This window comes from Salmo trutta, chromosome 24 (assembly GCF_901001165.1).
Source record: "Salmo trutta chromosome 24, fSalTru1.1, whole genome shotgun sequence".
Classification (NCBI taxonomy): Eukaryota; Metazoa; Chordata; class Actinopteri; order Salmoniformes; family Salmonidae; genus Salmo; species Salmo trutta.
In genome coordinates, this window is record NC_042980.1 from 10,358,135 (window position 1) to 10,380,029 (window position 21,895).

Here is a 21,895-nt window from a genome sequence, read left to right on the forward strand (position 1 = left end):
TTGAATTCAGGCTGTAAATGTAAAATAAGTCAAGGGGTATGAATACTTTCTGAAGTCACCGTACATTTACAGTCATTTAGCAGGCACTTATAGGAGCAATTTGGGTTAAGTGCCTTGCTCTAGGGCACAGACCTTTCACAGTAGGCTCGGGGATTGGAATTAGCAACCGTTCTGCTCTTAACTGCTAGGCTACCAGACCCCCATGACATGTACATCCACCCATGATGGGTACATTAATGAAGGTACTGTATAGGTACTGTATAGGCAAACTGGAAAATGTATATGGCAGCAACCTTGACACACAGTATGAATACAATTGATTGCACTAGATGGACTTTGATAAGTGAATCACTCTGCAAAACAAACTACAGTACGGAGCTAGACATAATACAAAGTGATAGTTTTGTTTTAATCCAGCAAAACTGAAACATTATTGGGGCAATGCCAGAAACAAGCATGATACGGCACATTTGAAAACAGAAATATATTTTATTACATGAAAATACAGCCTTTGGAAAAGTGTGTGTGTTTGGGCTTAGTCAAGCTTAACAGTTCAGGAGGCTGCTGAGCCAGCTGTGGTCAAATGTTTTAACTTTCCTCAGTTCCCTCTCCTGGGCTTTGGTGAGAGATGGTGCCCCAAACTCCTCGGGTGTGCCCCATGCTGCCGATTCCCCCAGACGGGGGTCTGCTTCCCCTTCGGAGCTCTCTTCCTCTTTCTCTCTCTCCATTTCCTCTTCTTCATGTTCTTTTTCCTCTCTTCAGCAATTTACAAAAAAAACACGTGTAAGTGGGGGGCTTGTGACCAAACATGACTAAGCAAGTATTCCAAAATATTAAAACAGTCAACATAAAATTTGATTTCCCACAGTACTGTCTAGCATATGGAGGGAATTTTCTGACCCAAAGCGCATATCAGCCCGCTTTCTCAAGGAAGTGAGATGTAGCATTTGTTACTGCACCTACAGTGCCTTCGGAAAGTATTAAGACCCCTTGACTTTTCCACATTAAGACTAATGTAACATTCTAAAAAAATTACTAAAATCCTCAGCAATCTACACACAATATCCCATGATGACAAAGCGAAAAACAGGCTTAGAAATGTTTGCAAATTTATAAAAAATAAAGTATCTGTTTTATTTACATAAGTATTCAAACCCTTTGCTATGAGACTCAATTTAGCTCTGGTGCATCCTGTTTCCAGTGATCATCCTTGAGATGTTTCTATTCCACCTGTTGTAAATTCAATTGGAGATAATTTGGAAAGGCACAAACCTGTCTATATAAAAAGGTCCCACAGTTGACAGTGCATGTCAGAGCAAAAACCAAGACATGAGGTTGAAGGAATTGTCCATAGAACTCCGAGACAGGATTGTGTCGAGGCACAGATCTGGAGAAGGGTACCAAAACATTTCTGCAGCACTGAAGGTCCCTAAGGACACAGTCACCTCCATCATTCTTAAATGGAAGTTTGGACCCACCAAAACGCTTCCTAGAGCTGGCTGCCCGGCCAAACTGAGCAATAAATAAGGGGAGAAGGGCCTTGATCAGGGAGGTGACAAAGAACCCGATGGTCAATGACAGAGCTCCAAAGTTACTCTGTGGAGATGGGAGAACCTTCCAGAAGGACAACCATCTCTGCAGCACTCCACCAATCAGGCCTTTATGGTAGAGCGGCCAAACGGAAGCCACTCCTCAGTAAGGCACATGACAGATCTCAGATCATGAGAAACAAGATTATCTGGTCTGATGAAACCAAGATTGAACTATTTTGTCTGAATGCCAAGCATAATGTCTGGAAGAAACCTGGCACCATCCCTACGGTGAAGCATGGTGGTGGCAGCATCATGCTGTGGGGATGTTTTAAAGCAGCATGGACTGGGAGACTAGTCAGGATCAAAGGAAAGATGAATGGAGCAAAGTACAGAGAGATCCTTGATGAAAACCTGCTCCAGAGCGCTCAGGACCTCAGACTGGGGCGAAGATTCACCTTGCAACAGGACAACAACCCTAAGCACACAGCCAAGAAAATGGAGGATTGGCTTCGGGACAAGTCTCTGAATGTCCTTGAGTGGTGCAGCCAGAGCCCGGACTTGAACCTGATCGAATATCTCTGGAGAGACCTGAAAATCGCTGTGCAGCGACGCTCCCCATCCAACCTGACAGAGCTTGAGAGGATCTGCAGAAACTCCCCAAATACAGGTGTGCCAAGCTTGTAGGGTCATAGCCAAGAAGAATCAAGGCTGTATTCGCTGCCAAAGGTGCTACAACAAAGTACTGAGTAAAGGGTCTGAATACTTATGCAAGTGAGATATTTCCATTTTTAATAAAAAATGTTTTGCTTTGTCATTATGGGGTATTGTGCGTAGATTGTAGATACATTTTAGAACAAGGCTGTAACGTAACAAACTGTGGAAAAAGTCAAGGGGTCTGAATACTTTCCAAACGCACTGTATATAACCTTTTAGGTTTAAGATTATATTGACAGAACAAATTCTTACTTAAAAACAATGACCTGGGGGAGTCCACGAACTGAACTCTACCCACACACGCATACTTACATCCCGACACACACACACACACTGATAAAATGTGTACTGTTGGGGGTTACTCAAAGACTATGGATGGAAAACACCGTGCTAGGGTGTAAGGTCATCGTCACCATACTACTTTGACCTCTCCATTTTTTTCAGGGGAATGTAAATTAACCTATTCATTGTGATTCTATGTCAACATACTGTTTTAAAAAAAATGTTTTTTACTGTATGCCACAAACCATTATCTTGTCTGGAACAATAAACAAACTACTAGTTACTGGACTCACCTGGCAGAGGAGCTGGAGATGAGCAGGGAGCGGACAAACATGGCGCAGAGGAACGATGCTGAAGGCAGGACATGGGCTGGGGTGTGCAGCAGCTGAGGGAGAGAGAGCGAGAGAGGAGTGAGTTATGCAGAGGTCCTGATGCGTATTGCTCACTGACTATGCCCTTCAGGGCAATGCTCAATAACCTGGTCTAAAAAGTTAAGCTGGGTTCTTGAGAGAATCAAGTAAGTGTTCCCCGTTTACCTTTACAATGATTAGCCAATAAAACATTTATTAACTTTCTGATACATTCTGGGAATGTTTGCAGACCAATTCGTCTCACCTAGCATCTAAAGTGAGCTCAGTATATTCAGTAGTTCACTGCTTGGAAGTATACAAATACTTGGCACATGCATTATTTAAGCATTCTAGCAAAGCTAAACATGAACTTCGAGGACCAACACTGCAGAATGTAGAAACACAAGGCTTATTTACAGTTCAGCAAATTAACAGCCAGTGAACATTGCATGAATACACACACAAACACACCTCCTTGATGGCAATGGAGCCCTGTGGGAGCTGAGTCCTTTCTGCCATGGGATTGGTCAGCGCTTCCTGCTTGTCCAGTTGCTGCTGTCTGTGTTTCCCTAACAACAGGTAGAACGGCGTCACGGCAACACTGTCGTCTACCATGAGCTGAAAAACACCCCAAAAACAAAGAGTCAGAACTGACGCAGAGAATGCTATACATTGTCACAGAAAAAAAATGTAAATACTAAAATGAATGACAGTACGTTTTTCGCAACCGTTTTGGAACAAAGCGGGATTGTACCTGTTTACTGGATGCCAACAGTCTGTCCTCTTCAGTCTTGGTGCTAAAAGTCAACAAATCCTACAAATGGATGTCAGACAGAACCTCTGTGGTTAGTTACCTGCCAGTGGAATAAGAAGTCATACTCAAGCATGCTCCAACACCTCAGATTAACAGTTCCTTTACTTTCAATGTCATTTAGTAGTTTGGAGGAACTTCAAGGTTAGAAATGGAACAGAACATGTTGGGTGTCCAGTCCTTTCATTTACTAGCGGTGACAAAGGAAATATATATACCATGTGTTGGGTGAGGAAGTAGAGCTGGGATCTGTTCAGCCACTGGGTACGCTCCTCGCAGCTCTCCAGCATCTGGTCGCGCGGCGCGAAGACTGCATGCTGCACCTTGCCCGTGCACAAAGCCTTCTGGGAGTAGAGGGGCCGTGGCTCGCTGGGCTTGAACACAAACACTGGTGGGAGCAGAGGGCATATTGAGGAGTGAAGCCCATTTAGACTTGGTTGGGTCTACCGTACGGCAAGGCTACAGCACATATTATACAATACCTAAGGGGACCCTGCCATGTGCAATTGGCTACGCTTTGGGCCCTTGGAGTGGGTGTGGCAGAAGTAATCTAACCCAAATGAGGCAAAATAGTTATGTTGGTACTGGCAGCTAGAACCAGACACTAGGTAGCACTCACAGTCAGAGCTGCCAGATTGACTACAGAAGGCAGCCATGTTCTCAGACAGCGGGTCGGTCTGGAGCAGGCTTACGTCCATGGGGGTACTCCACTCCACTGAGAGAGAAGGAAAGAGAGAAACAAAATGTAGAAAGAGAAAAGTTTACGGATTGAACAGATTAGTTTTATTTTTTAGTCATGGATGTGTTGCTTATAGGACAGTTGCACACGAGCACACACGTCAGAGGGCCACTGTCTTACGTGAGCAGGTGAGGAGGTTCCAGCAGCAGAGTTGGTTCTTGGTGCTGGTCCCCAACAGGTACTTGGAACAGCTTAACCGTCCAAAACAAAGGTCCCTGTTGGATCAAAAGAGTCTTAACCTTCAAACCATGTCACCCGTCTCTTACCGTACTGTCAAAGTCCACCTGACCATACCACCACCCACCCTAAAAACATATTTCACAGGATTAGTGGCAAGAAGCTTTTCCACACCAGAGCTCCAACTACAAATGCAGTCACCTGAAATCATTTCAGTTCAGACCACATGTAAACACCAAACAGAAAAATCCATAGGTGGTTACACAACGGACTATGAGCAGCTGGAATAACAGTGCAGAGTCCCAGTGCTTGACTTCCACAGCCATCTGTACCAGCAATTGCCTACATCCCTCTGAGCACATACGAGGCAGAGATATCCCTATTCAGTGCTGTGAGAAAGTATTTGCCCCCTTTCTAATTCTCTACTTTTGCATACTGAATGTTATCAGATACATTTTGGCCCACTCTTCCATGCAGAACTTCTTTAACTCAGCAACATTTGTGGGTTTTCAAGCATAAACTGCTTGTTTCAAGTCCTGCCACATCATTTCAATTGGGATTAGGTCTTGACTGACTAGGCCATTCCAGAACTTCAAAATGGTGTTTTAGCCATTTTCAAAATCATGTAGACTTGTGTTTTCCATCATTGTCTTTCTGCATGACCCAGCTGCGCTTCAGCTTCAGCTCACAGACGGAAGGCCTGACATTCTCCTGTAGAATTCTCTGATACAGAGCAGAATTCAGGGTTCCTTCTATTAAGGCATGTCGTCCAAGTCCTGAGGAAGCAAAGCATCTCCAAAACATCACACTACCACCACAATGCAGAGAAGCAGAGCTGCCACAAGCATTTTGCTACACCTACAATAACATCTGCTAAACATGTGTATGTGAACAACAATTTTATTTGATGCTTGACTGTTGGTATAAGGTTCTTACTGTGGAACGCGGTGTTTTCGCCAGGCATAATGGGACCCATGTCATCCAAAAAGTTATACTTTTGACTCATCTGTCCATAGAACATTCTTCCAAGAGTCTTGATGATCAGCCAGTTGCTTTTTGGCAAACTTGAGTCAACTTTTTTGGAAGAGATGGGTCCCATTATGTCTGGCGAAAACCAAACACTGCATTCTACAGTACGAACCTCATAGCAACGGTCAAGCATGGTGGTGGTAGTGTGATGGTTTGGGGATGCTTTGCTACCTCAGGACTTGGACGACTTGCCTTAATAGAAGAAACAATGAGTTCCGCTCTGTATCAGAGAATTCCACAGGAGAATGTCAGGTCATCCAACAGTGAGCTGAAGCACAGCTGGGTAATGCAGCAAGACAATGATCCAAAACACACAATCAAGTCTACATGAAAATGGTTAAAAAGCAACAAATTTGAAGTTTTGGAATGGCCTAGTCAAAGTCCAGACCTAATCCCAATTGAGATTTAGTGTCAGGACTTGAAATTAACAGTTCATGCTTGAAAACCCACAAATGTCACAGAGTTAAAGAAGTTCTGTAAGCAAGAGTGGGCCAAAATTCCTCCACAGCAATGTGAGAGACTGATCAACATCTACAGGAAGCATTTGGTTGCAGTCATTGCAGCAAAAGGTTGCACAACCACTTATTGAGTGTAAGGGGGAAATTCACAGTGGAATAGGGTGTTGCATAACTTATTTAAATAAATAAATAAATACACTGAACAAAAATATAAACACAACATGTAAAGTGTTGGTCCCATGTTTCATGAGCTGAAAAACATCAACATTTTTCCATACGCACAATAAGCTTCTCAATTTTGGTTGCACAACTGTGTTTATATCCCTGTTAGTGAACATTTCTCCTTTGCCAAGATAATACATCCACCTGACAGGTGTGGCAAATCAAGAAGCTGATTAAACAGCATGATCATTACACAGATGCACCTTGCGCTGGGGACAATAAAAGGCCATTAAAATGTGCAGTTGTCACAACACAAGGCCACAGATGTTTCAAGTTGAGGGAGCGAGCAATTGGCATGCTGACTGCAGGAATGTCTATCAGAGCTGTTGCCAGAGAATGTATATTAATCTCTCTACCCTAAGCCGCCTCCAATATCATTTTAGAGAATTTGGCACTACGTCCAACCGGCCTCACAACCAGGTGTGCCCATGCCAAACTCATTCTGATTGGCTGGGCCTGGCTCCCAAGTGGGTGGGCCCACGCCCTCCCAGGCCCACCGGTGGCTGCGTTCCTGCCCAGTCATGTGAAATCCATAGATTAGGGCCTAATGAATTTAATTGACTGATTTCCTTATATGAACCGTAACTCAGTAAAATCGTTGCAATTGCTGTATGTTGCGTTTATATTTTTGTTCAGTATAAAATAAGTATCAATTTGTTTTGTTATTTGTAAACTCAGGTTCCCTTATCTAATATTAAGTTTTGGTTGAAGAGCTGATAATTCAGTATCAAAATTATGCAAAAATAGAGGAAATCAGAAAGGGAGCAAATTACATCCTCATTTTAGGTAAAAGATGTAAAAGAATTGAGAGTGATGTATAGTTGACTATCACTGTATGTAATGGCTTGGGGCCATTGTGAATACCAGAACTAAGACCAGTTTGTCGTCATTTTCAGGCTGCAGCTAAGAAGCTTTGGCATGCAATTGAATAAGACAACACACCAAATACAAATGGTTTGCACTCACTGACCTAAGGAGGGAGGGGGGGGCTGACTTGGCAAGATATTGTAGTAGAGGCTGACACTTAACGTTGCGCAGCAGATTCTGTCTCCCAAGTTGACATGGCTGGCCAATATAACTTCATTTTTTGTATGTTCCCGATCTGTTGCCATGAAGTGCACTCGTTTTGTGCAAATATTACAGACTTACAGTTCCTTCAGAAAGTATTCATACCCCTCAACTTATTCCACATTGTTGTTACAGCCTGAATTCAAAATGGATTAGATCTTTATTTTTTTTTCACCCATCTACACTCAATGGCCCATATTGAAAAAGTGAAAATATGTTTAGAAATCTTTGCACATTTATTGAAAATGAAATACAGAAATCTCATAAGTATTCACACCCGAGTCAATACATGTTGACATCCGTCTTTCGGATGGGACGTTAAACGGGTGTCCTGACTCTCTGAGGTCATTAAAGATCCCATTCCACTTATCGTAAGAGTAGGGGTGTTAACCCTGGTGTCCTGGCTAAATCATGGCCATCTAATCATCCCCAGCTTACAATTGGCTCATTCATCCCCCTCCTCTCCCCTGAAATTATTCCCCAGGTCGTTGCTGTAAATGAGAATGTGTTCTCAGTCAACTTACCTGGTAAAATAAAATAAAAATAAAATGTTACAAACACCCTTGGCAGCGATTACAGCTGTGTATGTCTTTCTGGCTATTGTACAATAATTGCACATTCTTTTCAAAATTCTTCAAGCTCTGTCAAGTTGGTTGTTAAACACTGCTAGACAGCCATTTTCAGCGAAGTCTTGCCATAGATTTTCTAGCCAATTTAAGTCAAAACTGTAACTAGGCCACATTCAATGTTGTCTTGGTAAGCAATTCCAGTGAATATTTACTCGTGTTCTAGGTTATTATCCTGCTAAAAGGGGAATGTCTCCCAGTGTTTGTTGGAAAGCAGACCATTTTTTTACTAGAAAACTCTAGAGTCCTTGCTGATGACAAGCATACCCATTACACGATGCAGCCACCATGCTTGAAAATCTGAAGAGTGAAACTCAGTGATGTGTTTTGTTAGATTTGCCCCAAACATAACACTTTTTATTCAGCACAAAAATCATTGCGTCGCCAATTTTATTTGCAGGTTTACACTTTAGTGCCTTGTTGCAAACAGGATGCATGTTCTAGAATATAAATATTATATACTTGCTTCCTTCTTTTCACTCTGTCAATTAGGTTAGTATTGTAGAGTAACTACAGTCGTGGCCAAAAGTTTTGACAATGACAAATATTAATTTTCACAAAGTCTGCTGCCTCAGTTTGTATGATGGCAATTTGCATATACTCCAGAATGTTATGAAGAGTGATCAGATGAATTGCAATTAATTGCAAAGTCCCTCTTTGCCATGCAAATGAACTGAATCCCCCAAAAACATTTCCGCTGCATTTCAGCCCTGCCACAAAAGGACCAGCTGACATCATGTCAGTGATTCTCTCGTTAACACTGGTGTGAGTGTTTACGAGGACAAGTCTGAAGATCACTCTGTCATGCTGATTGAGTTCGAATAACAGACTGGAAGCTTTAAAAGGAGGGTGGTGCTTGGAATCATTGTTCTTCCTCTGTCAACCATGGTTACCTGCCGCCATCATTGCTTTGCACAAAAAGGGCTTCACAGGCAAGGATATTGCTGCCAGTAAGATTGCACCTAAATCAACCATTTATCAGATCATCAAGAACTTCAAGGAGAGTGGTTCAATTGTTGTGAAGAAGGCTTCAGGGCGCCCAAGAAAGTCCAGCAAGCGCCAGGACCGTCTCCTAAAGTTGATTCAGCTGCGGGATCGGGGCACCACCAGTACAGAGCTTGCTCAGGAATGGCAGGGGGTGGGTGTGAGTGCATCTGCACGCACAGTGAGGCGAAGACTTTTGGAGGATGGCCTGGTGTCAAGACGGGCAGCAAAGAAGCCACTTCTCTCCAGGAAAAACATCAGGGACAGACGGATATTCTGCAAAAGGTACAGGGATTGGACTGCTGAGGACTGGGGTAAAGTCATTTTCTCTGATGAACCCCCTTTCCGATTGTTTGGGGCATCTGGAAAAAAGCTTGTCCGGAGAAGACAAGGTGAGCACTACCATGAGTCCTGTGTCATGCCAACAGTAAAGCATCCTGAGACCATTCATGTGTGGGGTTGCTTCTCAGCCAAGGGAGAGGGCTCACTCACAATTTTGCCTAAGAACACAGTCACAAATAAAGAATGGTACCAACACATCCCCCGAGAACAACTTCTCCCAACCATCCAGGAACAGTTTAGTGACAAACAATGCCTTTTCCAGCATGATGGAGCACCTTGCCATAAGGCAAAAGTGATAACTAAGTGGCTCGGAGAACAAAACATATTTTGGGTCCATGGCCAGGAAACTCCTCAGACCTTAATCCCATTGAGAACTTCTGGTCAATCCTCAAGAGGCAGGTGGACAAACAAAACCCCACAAATTCTGACAAACTCCAAGCATTGATTATGCAAGAATGGGCTGCCATCAGTCAGGATGTGGCCCAGAAGTTAATTGACAGCATGCCAGGGCGGATTGCAGAGGTCTTAAAAAAGAAGGGTCAACACTGCACATATTGACTCTTTGCATCAACTTCATGTAATTGTCAATAAAAGCCTTTGACACTTATGAAATGCTTATAATTATACTTCAGTATTCCATAGTAACATCTGACAAAAATATCTTAAGACCCTGAAGCAGCAGACTTTGTGAAAATGAGTATCTGTGTCATTCTCAAAACTTTTGGCCACGACTGTACAATGTTGATCCATCCTCAGTTTTTTCCCCATCGCCGCTGTTAAAAAAATCATTGGCCTCATGGTGAAATCCCTGAGCGTTTACCTTCCTCTCCGGCAACTGAGTTAGGAAGGACGCCTGTATCTTTGTAGTGACTTGGTGTATTTATATACCATCCAAAGTGTAATTAATAACTTCATCATGTTCAAAAGGATATCCAATATCATTTTTTTCTCTCTTTCTTTTACCCATTACCAATAGGTGCCCTTCTTTGCGAGGCATTGGAAAACATCCCTGGTCTTTGTGGTTGAATCTGTGTTCGAAATTCACTGCTCAACAGAGGGACCTTCATTTTATGCGTGGGGTAGGGATGAGGTAGTCATTCAAAAATCATGTTACACACTATTATTGCACACAGTGAGTCCATGCAACTTATTTGAGTTAAGCAAATGTGTACTCCTGAACTTTAGGCTTGCCATAAAGGGGTTAAATGCTTTGACTCAAGACATTTAACTGTCATTTGATTAAATTTGTAAACATTTCTAAAAACATAATTACACATGTGTGTAGGCCAGTGACAGAAAAATCGCAATTTAATCAATTTTAAATTCAGCCTTTAGCACAAAATGTGGAAATGGTAAAGGGGTATGAATACTTTCTGAAGGAACTGTAAGTACCACAGAGGGTGTTACACAAGTAAACAACGGAAATGTGAACCTAAGTTCATATCACGAGTCATAACGGTTGGTTTAACACTAGGAGAGTCAAGAGTTTAATTGACTCAAAATGGACTTAGTTTTTTAAGTCATGTCCTCGACTTTTCCTAAGTAAGTCTATATAACACATAGTCGTTGTTAGAATTGTAATATCACCAACAGAAAGTGTTATAAGCAGTTAAGAGGACATGTGATTTACAGCCAGTTATTTCACTGGTAGTCAGCCTGTCCAGCTGATGGCCCGTTGACACTAAACTAAATTTCACAGAGTTAGCCTACAGACAAGACTAAATTGACAATAGTCTAATGGGAAAGAATATATTCAGTTGTATATGAAGAATCTGATGAACAGCACAGCTTGGAATAGACATGAATTGCAGCAGCAAAAAGGGACATTATTCTACAGAGTCAAAAGCAGGTAAGACTATACTGTATCAGAAAGAGCAGGTTGTGCCATTTCTAAATCACCTCTCCTTGCCAAACAACTCTTACAAATGACCCCTTCAGCTCTATTTCAAAATCTAACTTTTTGGCAGAATTACCACGATTTCATGCGCTCCAGGTGTGCACTGCAACACTCCAAAGCATAGTAATATACTTGGACTCAGAATACACTATGCCACTCTGTCCTTTTGAAATGCATACTGTTCCTTAAGACTTGCCCTTAACGAATAAATAATGAATGAACTTTGCTATGGTGCTTATTTAATAGATTTTAACACTTGAATTGTGGCGTTTGTGTTTTTTTCATTTGTACATAAACCAATGAAAAATGCTAGTGGTCCAACGAGGCCTAGGCTTTTCTAGCGTTAGGCCATCTTGTTTGTTGACAGACTGCTATATCTGCTAACATTAGTTTTATGTTAGCAAAGTTGTTGAAACGTCTGCTCGTTTCAATGGTCGTGTGTGTTTGTGTATACTTGTATCAGTGTGTGAATGTTTGTAAGTGTGTGTGTGTGTGTGTGTGTGTGTTCTGACCTGATGGCCCCTGGGGGCTGGGACAGAGTGGTGAGTAGCTCCCAGGAAGCGGTGCTCCACACGGTCACCACCTCCTGGAAGCCCACGGCCAAAAGGGAGCCGTCAGCCGAGAAGGAGCAGCAACCGGGCTTCAGGAGATGATACCCACCCACAAAGTCACATGCCCAGAAGCCCTCTGCTGGTCGTCATACGCATACAGAGAAAGGAAAAGCCAGGGAGAACGTTAGAGCACCAGTTTGATTTGGCTCATTGGTACCTTGATTTGGCAAATCATGTGTCAGTGAACCATAACTAGCAGGTCTCAAAGACCTATTATATAGGAAGACTTGTCAAATCCTGGCCATCAGGCTCAACAATCCAAACCAAAACCCATAGAAAGAACCACCTCGTGACCACTTACCCTTGGTGTCTGAGTGGTCTGCCAGCAGCCAGGCTTTGAAGTGGCCGTCGAGGCTAGTGGTCACCAGCATGGTGGTCTCTGGGGAGGGGCTGAAAAACATGGCTGTAATCCGGTCCTCGTGGGGAGCTGTCACCGTGGTGTTCAGCACAAAACTACAGAGGGGGACGAGGTAGGGTGGAGAGTGGGTGAAAGATGGAAACCACATACTTAAACATATCACAAATGGAGCAGCGTTACAGCCAAATGTGTGAACAGCAATAACTAAAGGACTTGTTATTGATGAGCATGAAAACAATGCCACAACATGTTAATATGAAGACATGTACAACATGCAACCAGGCTTATAAATAAATAGTACCCCTGAGTTAGCTTGTCGTACTCCCACAGCTTCAAATTGATCTCCAGCTCAGCGCCTTTTTTTCTCCTCTCGTCCACGGTAGCAAGCCAGTCGCCGCGGGCGTCGAATGCCGCTTTGACCACCTCAAACTGGTCCAGACCCTCCTCGTGGATATACTCCTGCTGTACTATGTCCAACTGAAGGTAGAAGAGAAATAGTCAAATCATTTTCATTAACTTACTCAAGAGTTCATTCATTATCAAATAGTTACATTTTTTGTTCATGACAAATGAGCGAAGCCAGACCTTCAAGACTCAGGCCATAGAAATAAAATGATATAAATATCCATTCTAGTCATTCCGTTTCTACAAGTCATGTGACAAAAGTTCAAGGACATTCCTAGGTAGCTGCCTGGCCCAAGTTTACAAGGACAGTGTTTGGTGGTTTTTAAATTGACAGTTCCTGTAGATAAAAAGGCGTGCTTACGTTGTAGAGTTGCTTGTCGCGGTGGAGAGAGTAGAACTGCAGGTGCCCAGGTTTCCCGTTGAGCACCAAAGCTTTACTGCGCGGGTCGATAATTAGGTTTGTCCACACACCATCGCCTTTAACCAGCCCCTGGATGACGGCCGACACTTTGACACAGCTCTGAATGATTGTGATCTCTTGAGAGGGGGACCCGAGAAAAGGGGAGGGAAAAACCCCCAGAAAGGGTTAGGTCTACAGATTGAATATTCCTAGCAGTTGACAAAAGGAACATACATAGAATGAATACATATGGCCACTGTCCCTTGTAAATGTGAGACTTAGGACTCTGAACAGATTTAAGCATCCTTCCTTGAAGAATCACTGATCTAACGTGATTGGATAGGTGCAAGCATAGCTTCGGCACACAGCAATGACCAATCCAGTCATGTCAGATCAGTGATTAGTTCAAGGGAGGGAGGAGAGATGAACCGTGAAATTCTTGTAACAGGCTGTAATAGTCCTTACTGTTGTCAGAGTGTGAGGTGCAGAACAAGGAACCGTCAGGTGACACGGCCAAGTGTGTGATGGCGGCGCCCAGGCGCGGCAAGAAGTCTTTCTGGTTCTCCTGTGTGTAATGCCAATGGACCAGCACGGACTCTATGCCCCCACTCAGAAGATTAGTGCCTACAGAAAAGGAAGAAAAGAGTCACGCCACTGGTCAGAATCCTTCCACCATGAAAACAGTTGGCACAGAGCAGTGGTCCCCAACCACATTCAGCCGCGGGAAGATTTTTTCTTGAGTGAATGGTCGGGGGCGCGGAACGTCATGAATAACTTGTACACTCCAAATTTGATCGCAATTATGACAAAAACAAATCATTTCAAACCTTGATTACATTGGGATACGAACGCATATAACAATTTGTATAGCGCTTTCATTTGTTCTCAAAATATATACATTTAGAATCAAGGCAGGTAAAATAGCGGGCTAGGCACTAAATACATTTTAGATTGGGAATAGGAAAGAGTATATAGAAGTGGGTTAAGGCCATTTAAAAAATTCTGAGTGATCGAGTGGCTCTCAGATGGTCAGGGAGAGCATTTCATAGGAGGCACATAGTTCAGAGACGTGTCTTGGGGACTTGAAGCAGTAGGGAGTGGCTAGAATGCCTCCATTATGTGTCAGAATACTTAGGAACAGATTTCCTAAATTAAAATCACTTTCAGCTCATTTCCTGCTGATTTTAGTCTTATGTCCATCAACGAAATATGTATGCATGCATGCATGCATGCATGCATGCATGCATGTATAAGTATTCAGAACCCTTCCCTTTTTCCCAAATGTTGTTAGCCTTATTCTAAAATGTATGAAATTACATTTTTTCAATCAATCTACACACAATACCCCATAATGACAAATCAAAAACAGGTTAAGAAATCTGTGCAAATGTATAAAAAAAACGAACATTTTATTTACATATGTATTCAGACCCTTTGCTGAGACAAAATTGAGCTCAGGTGCATCCTGTTTCCATTGATCATCCTTGAGATGTTTCTACAACTTGATTGGAGTCCACCTGTGGTAAATTGAAATGATTGGACATGATTTGTAAAAAAGGCACACACCGGTCTATATAAAAAGGTCCCACAGTTGACAGTGCATGTCAGAGCAAAAACCAAACCATGAGGTCGAAGGAATTGTCCGTAGAGCTTCGAGACAGGATTGTGTCGAGGCACACGTCTAGGGAACGGTACCAAAACATTACTGCAGCATTGAAGGTCCGCAAGAACAGTGGCCTCCATCATTCTTAAAAATGGAAGAAGTTTGGAACCACCAAGACTTCCTAAAGCTGGCAGCACGGGCCAAACTAAGCAATCAGGGGAGAAAAGGCCTTGGTCAGGGAGTTTGCAAAAAGGCACCTTAAAGGACTTGCAGACCATGAAACAAGATTTTCTGGTCTGATGAAACCAAGATTGAACTCTTTGGCCTGAATGCCAAGCGCCACATCTGGAGGAAAACAGGCATCGCTCAGCTGGCCAATACCATCCCTACGATGAAGCATGGTGGCAGCATCATGCTGTGGGGATGTTTTTCAGCGAAAGGGAGACTAGTCAGGATCGAGGGAAAGATGAACAGAGCAAAGTACACAGAGATCCTTGATGAAAAGCGCTCTGGAGCAGGTTAGGACCTCAGACTGGGGCGAAGGTTCATCTTGCAACAGGACAACAACCCTAAGCAAACAGCCAAGAAAATGCAGGATGTCCTAGAGTGGCCCAGCCAGAGCCTGGACTTGAACCTGCTCAAAACATCTCTGGAGAGACCTGAAAATAGCTGTGCATCAACGCTCCCCATGTAACCTGACAGAGTTTGAGAGGATCTGCAGAGAGGAATGGGAGAAACTCCCCAAATACAGTTGTGCCAAGCTTGTAAGTGCTTCAACAAAGTGCAGAGTAAAGGGTCTGAATACTAATGTAATTGAATACACCATAGGTGGACTCCAAGTTGTAGAAACAGCTCAATGATGATCAATGGAAACAGGAAGCACCGGAGCTCAATTTTGAGTCTCATAGCAAAGGGTCTGAATACTTATTTACATAAGGTATGTTTTTATTATTAAAACATTTGCAAACATTTCTAAAAACCTGTTTTTGCTTTGTCATTATGGGGTATTGTGTGTAGCTTGAGGGGGGAAAAAAATAATGTAATCCATTTTAGAATACGGCTGTAATGTAACAAAATGTGGAAAAAGGGAATGGTCTGAATACTTTCCAAATGCACTGTGTGCACACACAGTACCAGTCAAAAGTTTGGACACCTACTCATTCAAGGATTTCTTTATTTTTACTATTTTCTACATTGTAGAACAGTGAAGACATCAAAACTATGGAATCATGTAGTAAACAAAAGTGTTAAATCAAAATATTTGAGATTCTTCAAAGTAGCCACCATTTGCCTTGACAGCTTTGCACACTCTTGGCATTCTCTCAACCAGCTTCATGAGGTAGTCACCTGCCTTGTTAAAATTACATTTGTGGAATATCTTTACTTCTTAATGCGTTTGAGCCTATCAGTAGTGTTGTGACAAGGTAGGGGTGGCATACAGAAGATAGCCCTATTTGGTAAAGAACCAAGTCCATATAATGGCAAGAACAGCTCAAATAAGCAAAGAGAAACGACAGTCTATCATTACTTAAAGACATGAAGGCCAGTCAATCTGGAAAATGTCAAGAACGTTCAAGAGTGCAGTCGCAATAACCATCAAGTGCTATGATGAAACTGTCTCTCATGAGGACCACCACAGGAAAGGCGGAGACCCGGAGTTACCTCTGCAGAGGATAAGTTAATTAGAGTTAACTGCACCTCAGATTGGAGCCCAAATAAATGCGTCAGAGTTCAAGTAACAGTCACATCTCAACATCAACTGCTCAGAGGAGACCGTGAAATCAGGCCTTCATGGTTGAATTATAGTGATGCACCAATATGACATTTTTGGCTGATACCGATATCCAATATTTTCCTTGCCCAAAAAAAACGATACCAATATTTAACATTTTAGTACAGTTAAATAGTTAACACACGGACGCAACGGTCTAAGGCACTGCATCTCAGTGCAAGAGACGTCACTATAGTACCTGGTTCGAATCCAGGCTGTATCACATCCAGCCGTGATTGGTAGTCCCATAGGGCGGCGCACAATTGGCCCAGCATTGTCTGGGTTAGGCCGTCATTGTAAATAAGAATTTGTTCTTAACGGACTTGCCTAGTTTAAATAAAGGTCACACACTGACCAAAAACATATTTGTTGGCATTTACGTACGTCCCCATTACCAGTAAAACATAATCAAAGAATTAGGTTTTCATTTACAGATGAAGTCGGAAGTTTACATACACCTTAGCCAAATACATTTAAACTCAGTTTTTCACAATTCCTGACATTTAATCCTAGTAAAAATTCCCTGTCTTAGGTCAGAAGGACCATCACTTCATTTTAAGAATGTGAAGTGTCAGAATAATAGTAGAGAATGATTTATTTCAGCTTTTACTTCTTTTCATCACATTCCCAGTGGGTCAGAAGTTTACATGCTACCAAACACTAATTTAGTGTATTGCCTTTAAATTGTTTAACATGGGTCAAACGTTTTGGGTAGCCTTCCACAAGCTTCTCACAATAAGTTGGGTGAATTTTGGCCCATTCCTCCTGACAGAGCTGGTGTAACTGAGTCAGGTTTGTAGGCCTCCTTGCTCGCACACACTTTTACTGTTCTGCCACAAATTTTCTATGGGATTGAGGTCAGGGCTTTGTGATGGCCACTCCAATACCTTGACTTTGTTGTCCTTAAGCCATTTTGCCACAACTTTGGAAGTATGCTTGGGGTCATTGTCCATTTGGAAGACCCATTTGCGAACAAGCTTTAACTTCCTGACTGATGTCTTGAGATGTTGCTTCAATATATCCACATAATTTTCCTCCTTCATGATGCCATCTGTTTTGTGAAGTGCACAAGTCCCTCCTGCAGCAAAGCACCCCCACAACATGATGCAGCCACCCCCATGCTTCACGGTTGGGATGGTGTTCTTCGGCTTGCAAGCTTCCCCCTTTTTCCGCCAAAAATAATGATGGTCATTATGGCCAAACAGTTCTATTTTGTTTCATCAGACCAGAGGACATTGCTCCAAAAAGTATGATCTTTGTCCCCATGTGCAGTTGCAAACCGTAGTCTGGCTTTTTATGGCGGTTTTGGAGCAGTGGCTTCTTTCTTGCTGAGCGGCCTTTCAGGTTATGTCAATATAGGATTAGTTTTACTGTGGATAAAGATACTTTTGTACCCGTTTCCTCCAGCATCTTCACAAGGTCCTTTGCTGTTGTTCTGGGATTGATTTGCACTTTTTGCACCAAAGAACGTTCATCTCTAGGAGACAGAACACGTCTCCTTCCTGACCGGTATGACGGCTGTGTGGTCCCATGGTGTTTATACTTGCGTAACATTGTTTGTACAGATGGCTGATTTCTTTTGATTTTCCCATGATGTCAAGCATTGAGGCACTGAGTTGGAAGGTAGGCCTTGAAATACATCCACAGGTACACCTCCAATTGACTCAAATGATGTCAATTAGCCTATAAAGCCATGACATCATTTTCTGGAATTTTCCAAGCTGTTTAAAGGCAGTCACCTTAGTGTATGTAAATTTCTGACCCACTGGAATTGTGATACAGTGAATTATAAGTGAAATAATCTGTCTAAACAATTGTTGGAAAGATTACTTGTGTCATGCACAAAGTAGATGTCATAAACGACTTGCCAAAACTATAGTTTGTTAACAAGAAATGTGTGGAGTGGTTGAAAAATGAGTTTTAAATGACTCCAACCTAAGTGTTGTAAACTTTCGACTTCAACTGTATGTAATATTATATATATATATTTTTTTTTGCTCATTAGACTTGAGGGGGCAAATAAAATCACCCGCCACCTATTGGGGAACCCTGGCATAGAGTGATCAGAGATGATATGTCTAGGTATAATTCAACAGTTATGGGTTCAGTGGTTATATTACCTTCTGGGGTGAAGCACAGTGTGTTGACAGCACCGTGGTGCCAGTGCAAGGTGGAGTATGTGTACTCCTTCTTCTGGTTGAAGTTTCTCCTATGAAGACAGGGAAAGAACATTGACTGTGAGTGATGCCAATCAAGCGTTTCCCCTAGATTTGGTCTTTGGTGAGGCCATGTTTGGGCATGGTCTCTAAGTTCTTCGAGCATCACTCACCACATGCGAATCTTGCCATCTGCGTGACCTGTGGCAATACAGTCCTCTTTAGGGTGGCACGAAACACAGGTGAAGGCATTCTTGGCCCCTTTCTTCATCCCTGGCTTCAGGGAAAACCTGTGGGGCACAGAAACAAACAATACAATTGAATGAGAACTATGACAAAGTCATGAGCAATGTTATTTGGGCAATGTCAAATATGGACAATGTCAAAAATACTGTAATGTAATGAATCCTTATGATGCTTATTAGTTCCCTTTTACAGATAAGGGGTAGCTCAAAATAATGGAGAGGGCTGGCTGAACTCGCACTCCTGACTACAGACAAGCAGAAAGGCCACTCATCCAACAGATAACCTGCCGTTCAGTGTGGTTGGACTTGTGTTGCTCAAACACTAGCCAGAGAGACAAAACCACAAATTACCATTCATGCCTACTGTCATTGAAGGGGACAGCCTCCTGATGTGCGAGAATGGTGTTTACCTGTAGGACTTCTGCTTTTTGAAGAAAAATACCTCGAGCTGTAAACCTTTGACAGCAGCTATGTATTCACCCTGTGAGAAAGAGTGGATGAAGAAACAAGGAGGTGAATTATATTCATTAGTGCACATTGTTGTAAATGGTGTTCAGGGGGGTCCCTCCCAGTTTCAGCCTGTTTGTTTGCTAGGAGTACACCCAAGGTTTCAAGTAAAAACCTGGCGTCAATATTGAAGGTGATAATAAAACATGCCATGCCTTTTGCTAAAATCAACAATGTGCAAACTATGACAAGAGTGTGCATAAAGATTGTTGTAACGTCTCCTGCAAAAGCAATCATTATGGTTTAAGTGTTACCCTTGGCTAAGTCGTTTGCTGCCAGAGACTTGTTCGCTACTGGAGTACCTGGTACATGAAGTATAGGCCTATTACATGTACCTCTCTGCCAAAGGAGGCAGCCCCAGGGTGGGGGCTGACATCACAGAGCACGATCGACAGCTCTCGTGCTTCCACTTCCTGGTCCCCACTGCGGGGCAGATGAACAGCCACCAGCTGGAACAGCTCTGAAGACACACCACATATGGGTCAGAGGTCACCCTCTTCAACATTCTGCACCATTTTGTTGAGCAATTACATAGAAACCACCTTTGACTTAAAAGAACAACGCCATCTTGTCTATTTCAGATTTTCTCATTGAACGAGGTGAGTGTCAACATGACATTTGGCACTTTGGGGTGGACACCCAGCTGTCTCAATCAATGAGAGACGATATGAAACAGACAAGACAGCAGCGTACACATTGTTGGATTACTCAATGGATTTAAAATGTAATAACGGATCATTTTCTTAATTCTAACAAACCCCTTGCAACTAGACATGGAAGTTTAGACAAGTCGGGATTTGAGGAAGTATCGCCAAGGTTGGTCGAAAATTCTCTGTGCTGTGCTTTACATGACCTACTGTGTAACGGCTGTAGAAGCGTTCACATAGCCTTTTCAAAGTGGAGCTATACTTACCAGAGCTTTTGTAATTTGCCATGGGAACGACGACAAAAACAACTCCTCCATGTTTTTCCGAGATGTAAATGGCGTAGATTGGGTACCCGATAATGAAGGTCTGAAAAGTATCATAGTAAGTCATTTAAGCACATGAAGCAAACAGGAAGCAGTGATTAAAACTGACTTTGGTAAAGAATGCTGCTGTGGCAGTACCTTGATGAGGATGCCATCCGTGAAGTCCCACAATCGGACAGTGCCATCTGCTGAGCACGAGTATACCTGCAAGAGAGTGCGACAATGTCACGTCTACACTCAAAACATCGCAATGTGCAAACACTCCTCAGACACCCAACCATGTTTCTTTAGACATAAACATGTTGCTGATCAGACAAAGTTTGCAGACACGTATATGTAGCAACTGTATTGACAAACCTGCAGATGGTTTGAAGGGTTGAGGACAACGCCTGTCACCAGGTCAGTGTGTCCCTGCAAACCATGGACGTATTCCTCTGTGCAGGTACTGTACACGTTCACGGACTCCCCCGCGGCACACAAAAGGAACCTGCAAAAAACGACCGGATTGAAATCAGTTTACAGTCTACGGTTATTCCAGATTCAATGTAACGTTAGCTAGATTGGGGCGGCAGGTAGCCTAGAGCATTGGGCCAGTAACCGAAAGTTTGCTAGATCGAATCCCCGAGCTGACAAGGTAAAAATCTGTCGTTCTGCCCCTGAACAAGGCAGTTAACCCACTGTTCCCTGGTAGGCCGTCATTGTAAATAAGAATTGGTTCTTAACTGACTTGCCGAGTTAAATAAAGGTTAAAAAAAAAAGAAAGATGCCTGATAGTTTATCGTGATAAGCGAGCTAGTTAATAAATAGCAAATGCAGGTTTAGCTATTTAGCTAACGTAAACATACCGGTAACGTATGCTAACGTTACATGCTGATTCATAGTAGCCAGATAGCTAACCTTGAATCCGTGGCGTTCTAGAATTCTGAAGTAAAATACATGTTTCTCTGACGTTTGGAATACTGTTAGCTAGCTCACGTTAACACAGTAACAAGTTAGCTAGCCACAGAAGCTAACCATGACTACAATTTGCATCCATACTTGTGACATATATTTAGTTCAGGTCTGCTGCAATCAATACATACGTACCTGGAATCATTTGTAATAACTGGCTCCCTAAAGTTTATTTTGCTGCCACCACGGTGAACCATGCGGATTTCTGCGTGCTCCACCATCTTTCCGAATTTCAACTATGAACCTTCGCATCTGAACCACACGTGGCTATCTTCTGTTCGTGTTTATTCAGAACTGGTGCTTAGTCGCCCTCAAGCGTTCTACATAAATTACTGCATATGTATATGTATATACCGTAGCAGTCAAAAGTTTGGACACCCTTCGTTCAAGGGTTTTTCTTTATTTTTTACTATTTTCTACATTGTAGAATAATAATGAAGACATCAAAACTATGAAATAACACATATGTAATCATGTAGTAACCAAAACAGTGTAAAACAAATACAAATATATTTTATATTTGAGATTCTTCAAGGTAGCCACACTTTGCCTTGATGACAGCTTTGCACACTGGTAGCCATGCTGGTTAAGTGTGCATTGAACTCTAAATAAATCACTAAATGTCACCAGCAAAGCACCCCCACACCATCACACCTCCTCCTCCATGCTTCATGGTTGGAACCACAC

The 21,895-nt window shown here is 42.6% G+C and overlaps 1 protein-coding gene across 2 annotated transcripts; it reads right to left on the bottom strand.

The window, feature by feature from the left end:
- Window positions 1–390: 390 nt before the first annotated feature.
- Window positions 391–21,459, bottom strand: LOC115160665 (WD repeat-containing protein 75). 2 transcript variants are annotated; one of them, XM_029710904.1, is made up of 20 exons: window positions 21,344–21,459; window positions 20,615–20,744; window positions 20,396–20,461; window positions 20,201–20,300; window positions 19,623–19,747; window positions 19,191–19,261; window positions 18,709–18,825; window positions 18,500–18,588; window positions 13,471–13,629; window positions 12,967–13,142; window positions 12,502–12,677; window positions 12,144–12,295; window positions 11,744–11,921; window positions 4,549–4,643; window positions 4,309–4,404; window positions 3,908–4,077; window positions 3,633–3,692; window positions 3,350–3,496; window positions 2,822–2,913; window positions 391–756 (listed from the first exon to the last, which is right to left on the bottom strand). In XM_029710904.1, the coding sequence occupies exons 1-20, from the start codon at window positions 21,427–21,429 to the stop codon at window positions 546–548; spliced, it is 2,496 nt and encodes an 831-aa protein (XP_029566764.1). In that variant the 5' UTR covers window positions 21,430–21,459; the 3' UTR covers window positions 391–545. The 2 variants fall into 2 exon arrangements, with proteins under 2 accessions (XP_029566764.1, XP_029566765.1); XM_029710905.1 differs by having other exon boundaries at window positions 11,744–11,918; window positions 21,344–21,458.
- Window positions 21,460–21,895: the final 436 nt, after the last annotated feature.

Bases quoted from the DNA above. Each gene is read 5' to 3' on its own strand.
- LOC115160665 (XM_029710904.1), bottom strand. From the start codon at position 21,429: ATGGTGGAGCACGCAGAAATCCGCATGGTTCACCGTGGTGGCAGCAAA. The intron at 20,745-21,343 runs GTACGTATGTAT...CGTTTTTTGCAG, and splicing joins GTTATTACAAATGATTCCAG to GTTCCTTTTGTGTGCCGCGG. The intron at 18,826-19,190 runs GTAAACACCATT...TGTGCCCCACAG, and splicing joins AAAAAGCAGAAGTCCTACAG to GTTTTCCCTGAAGCCAGGGA.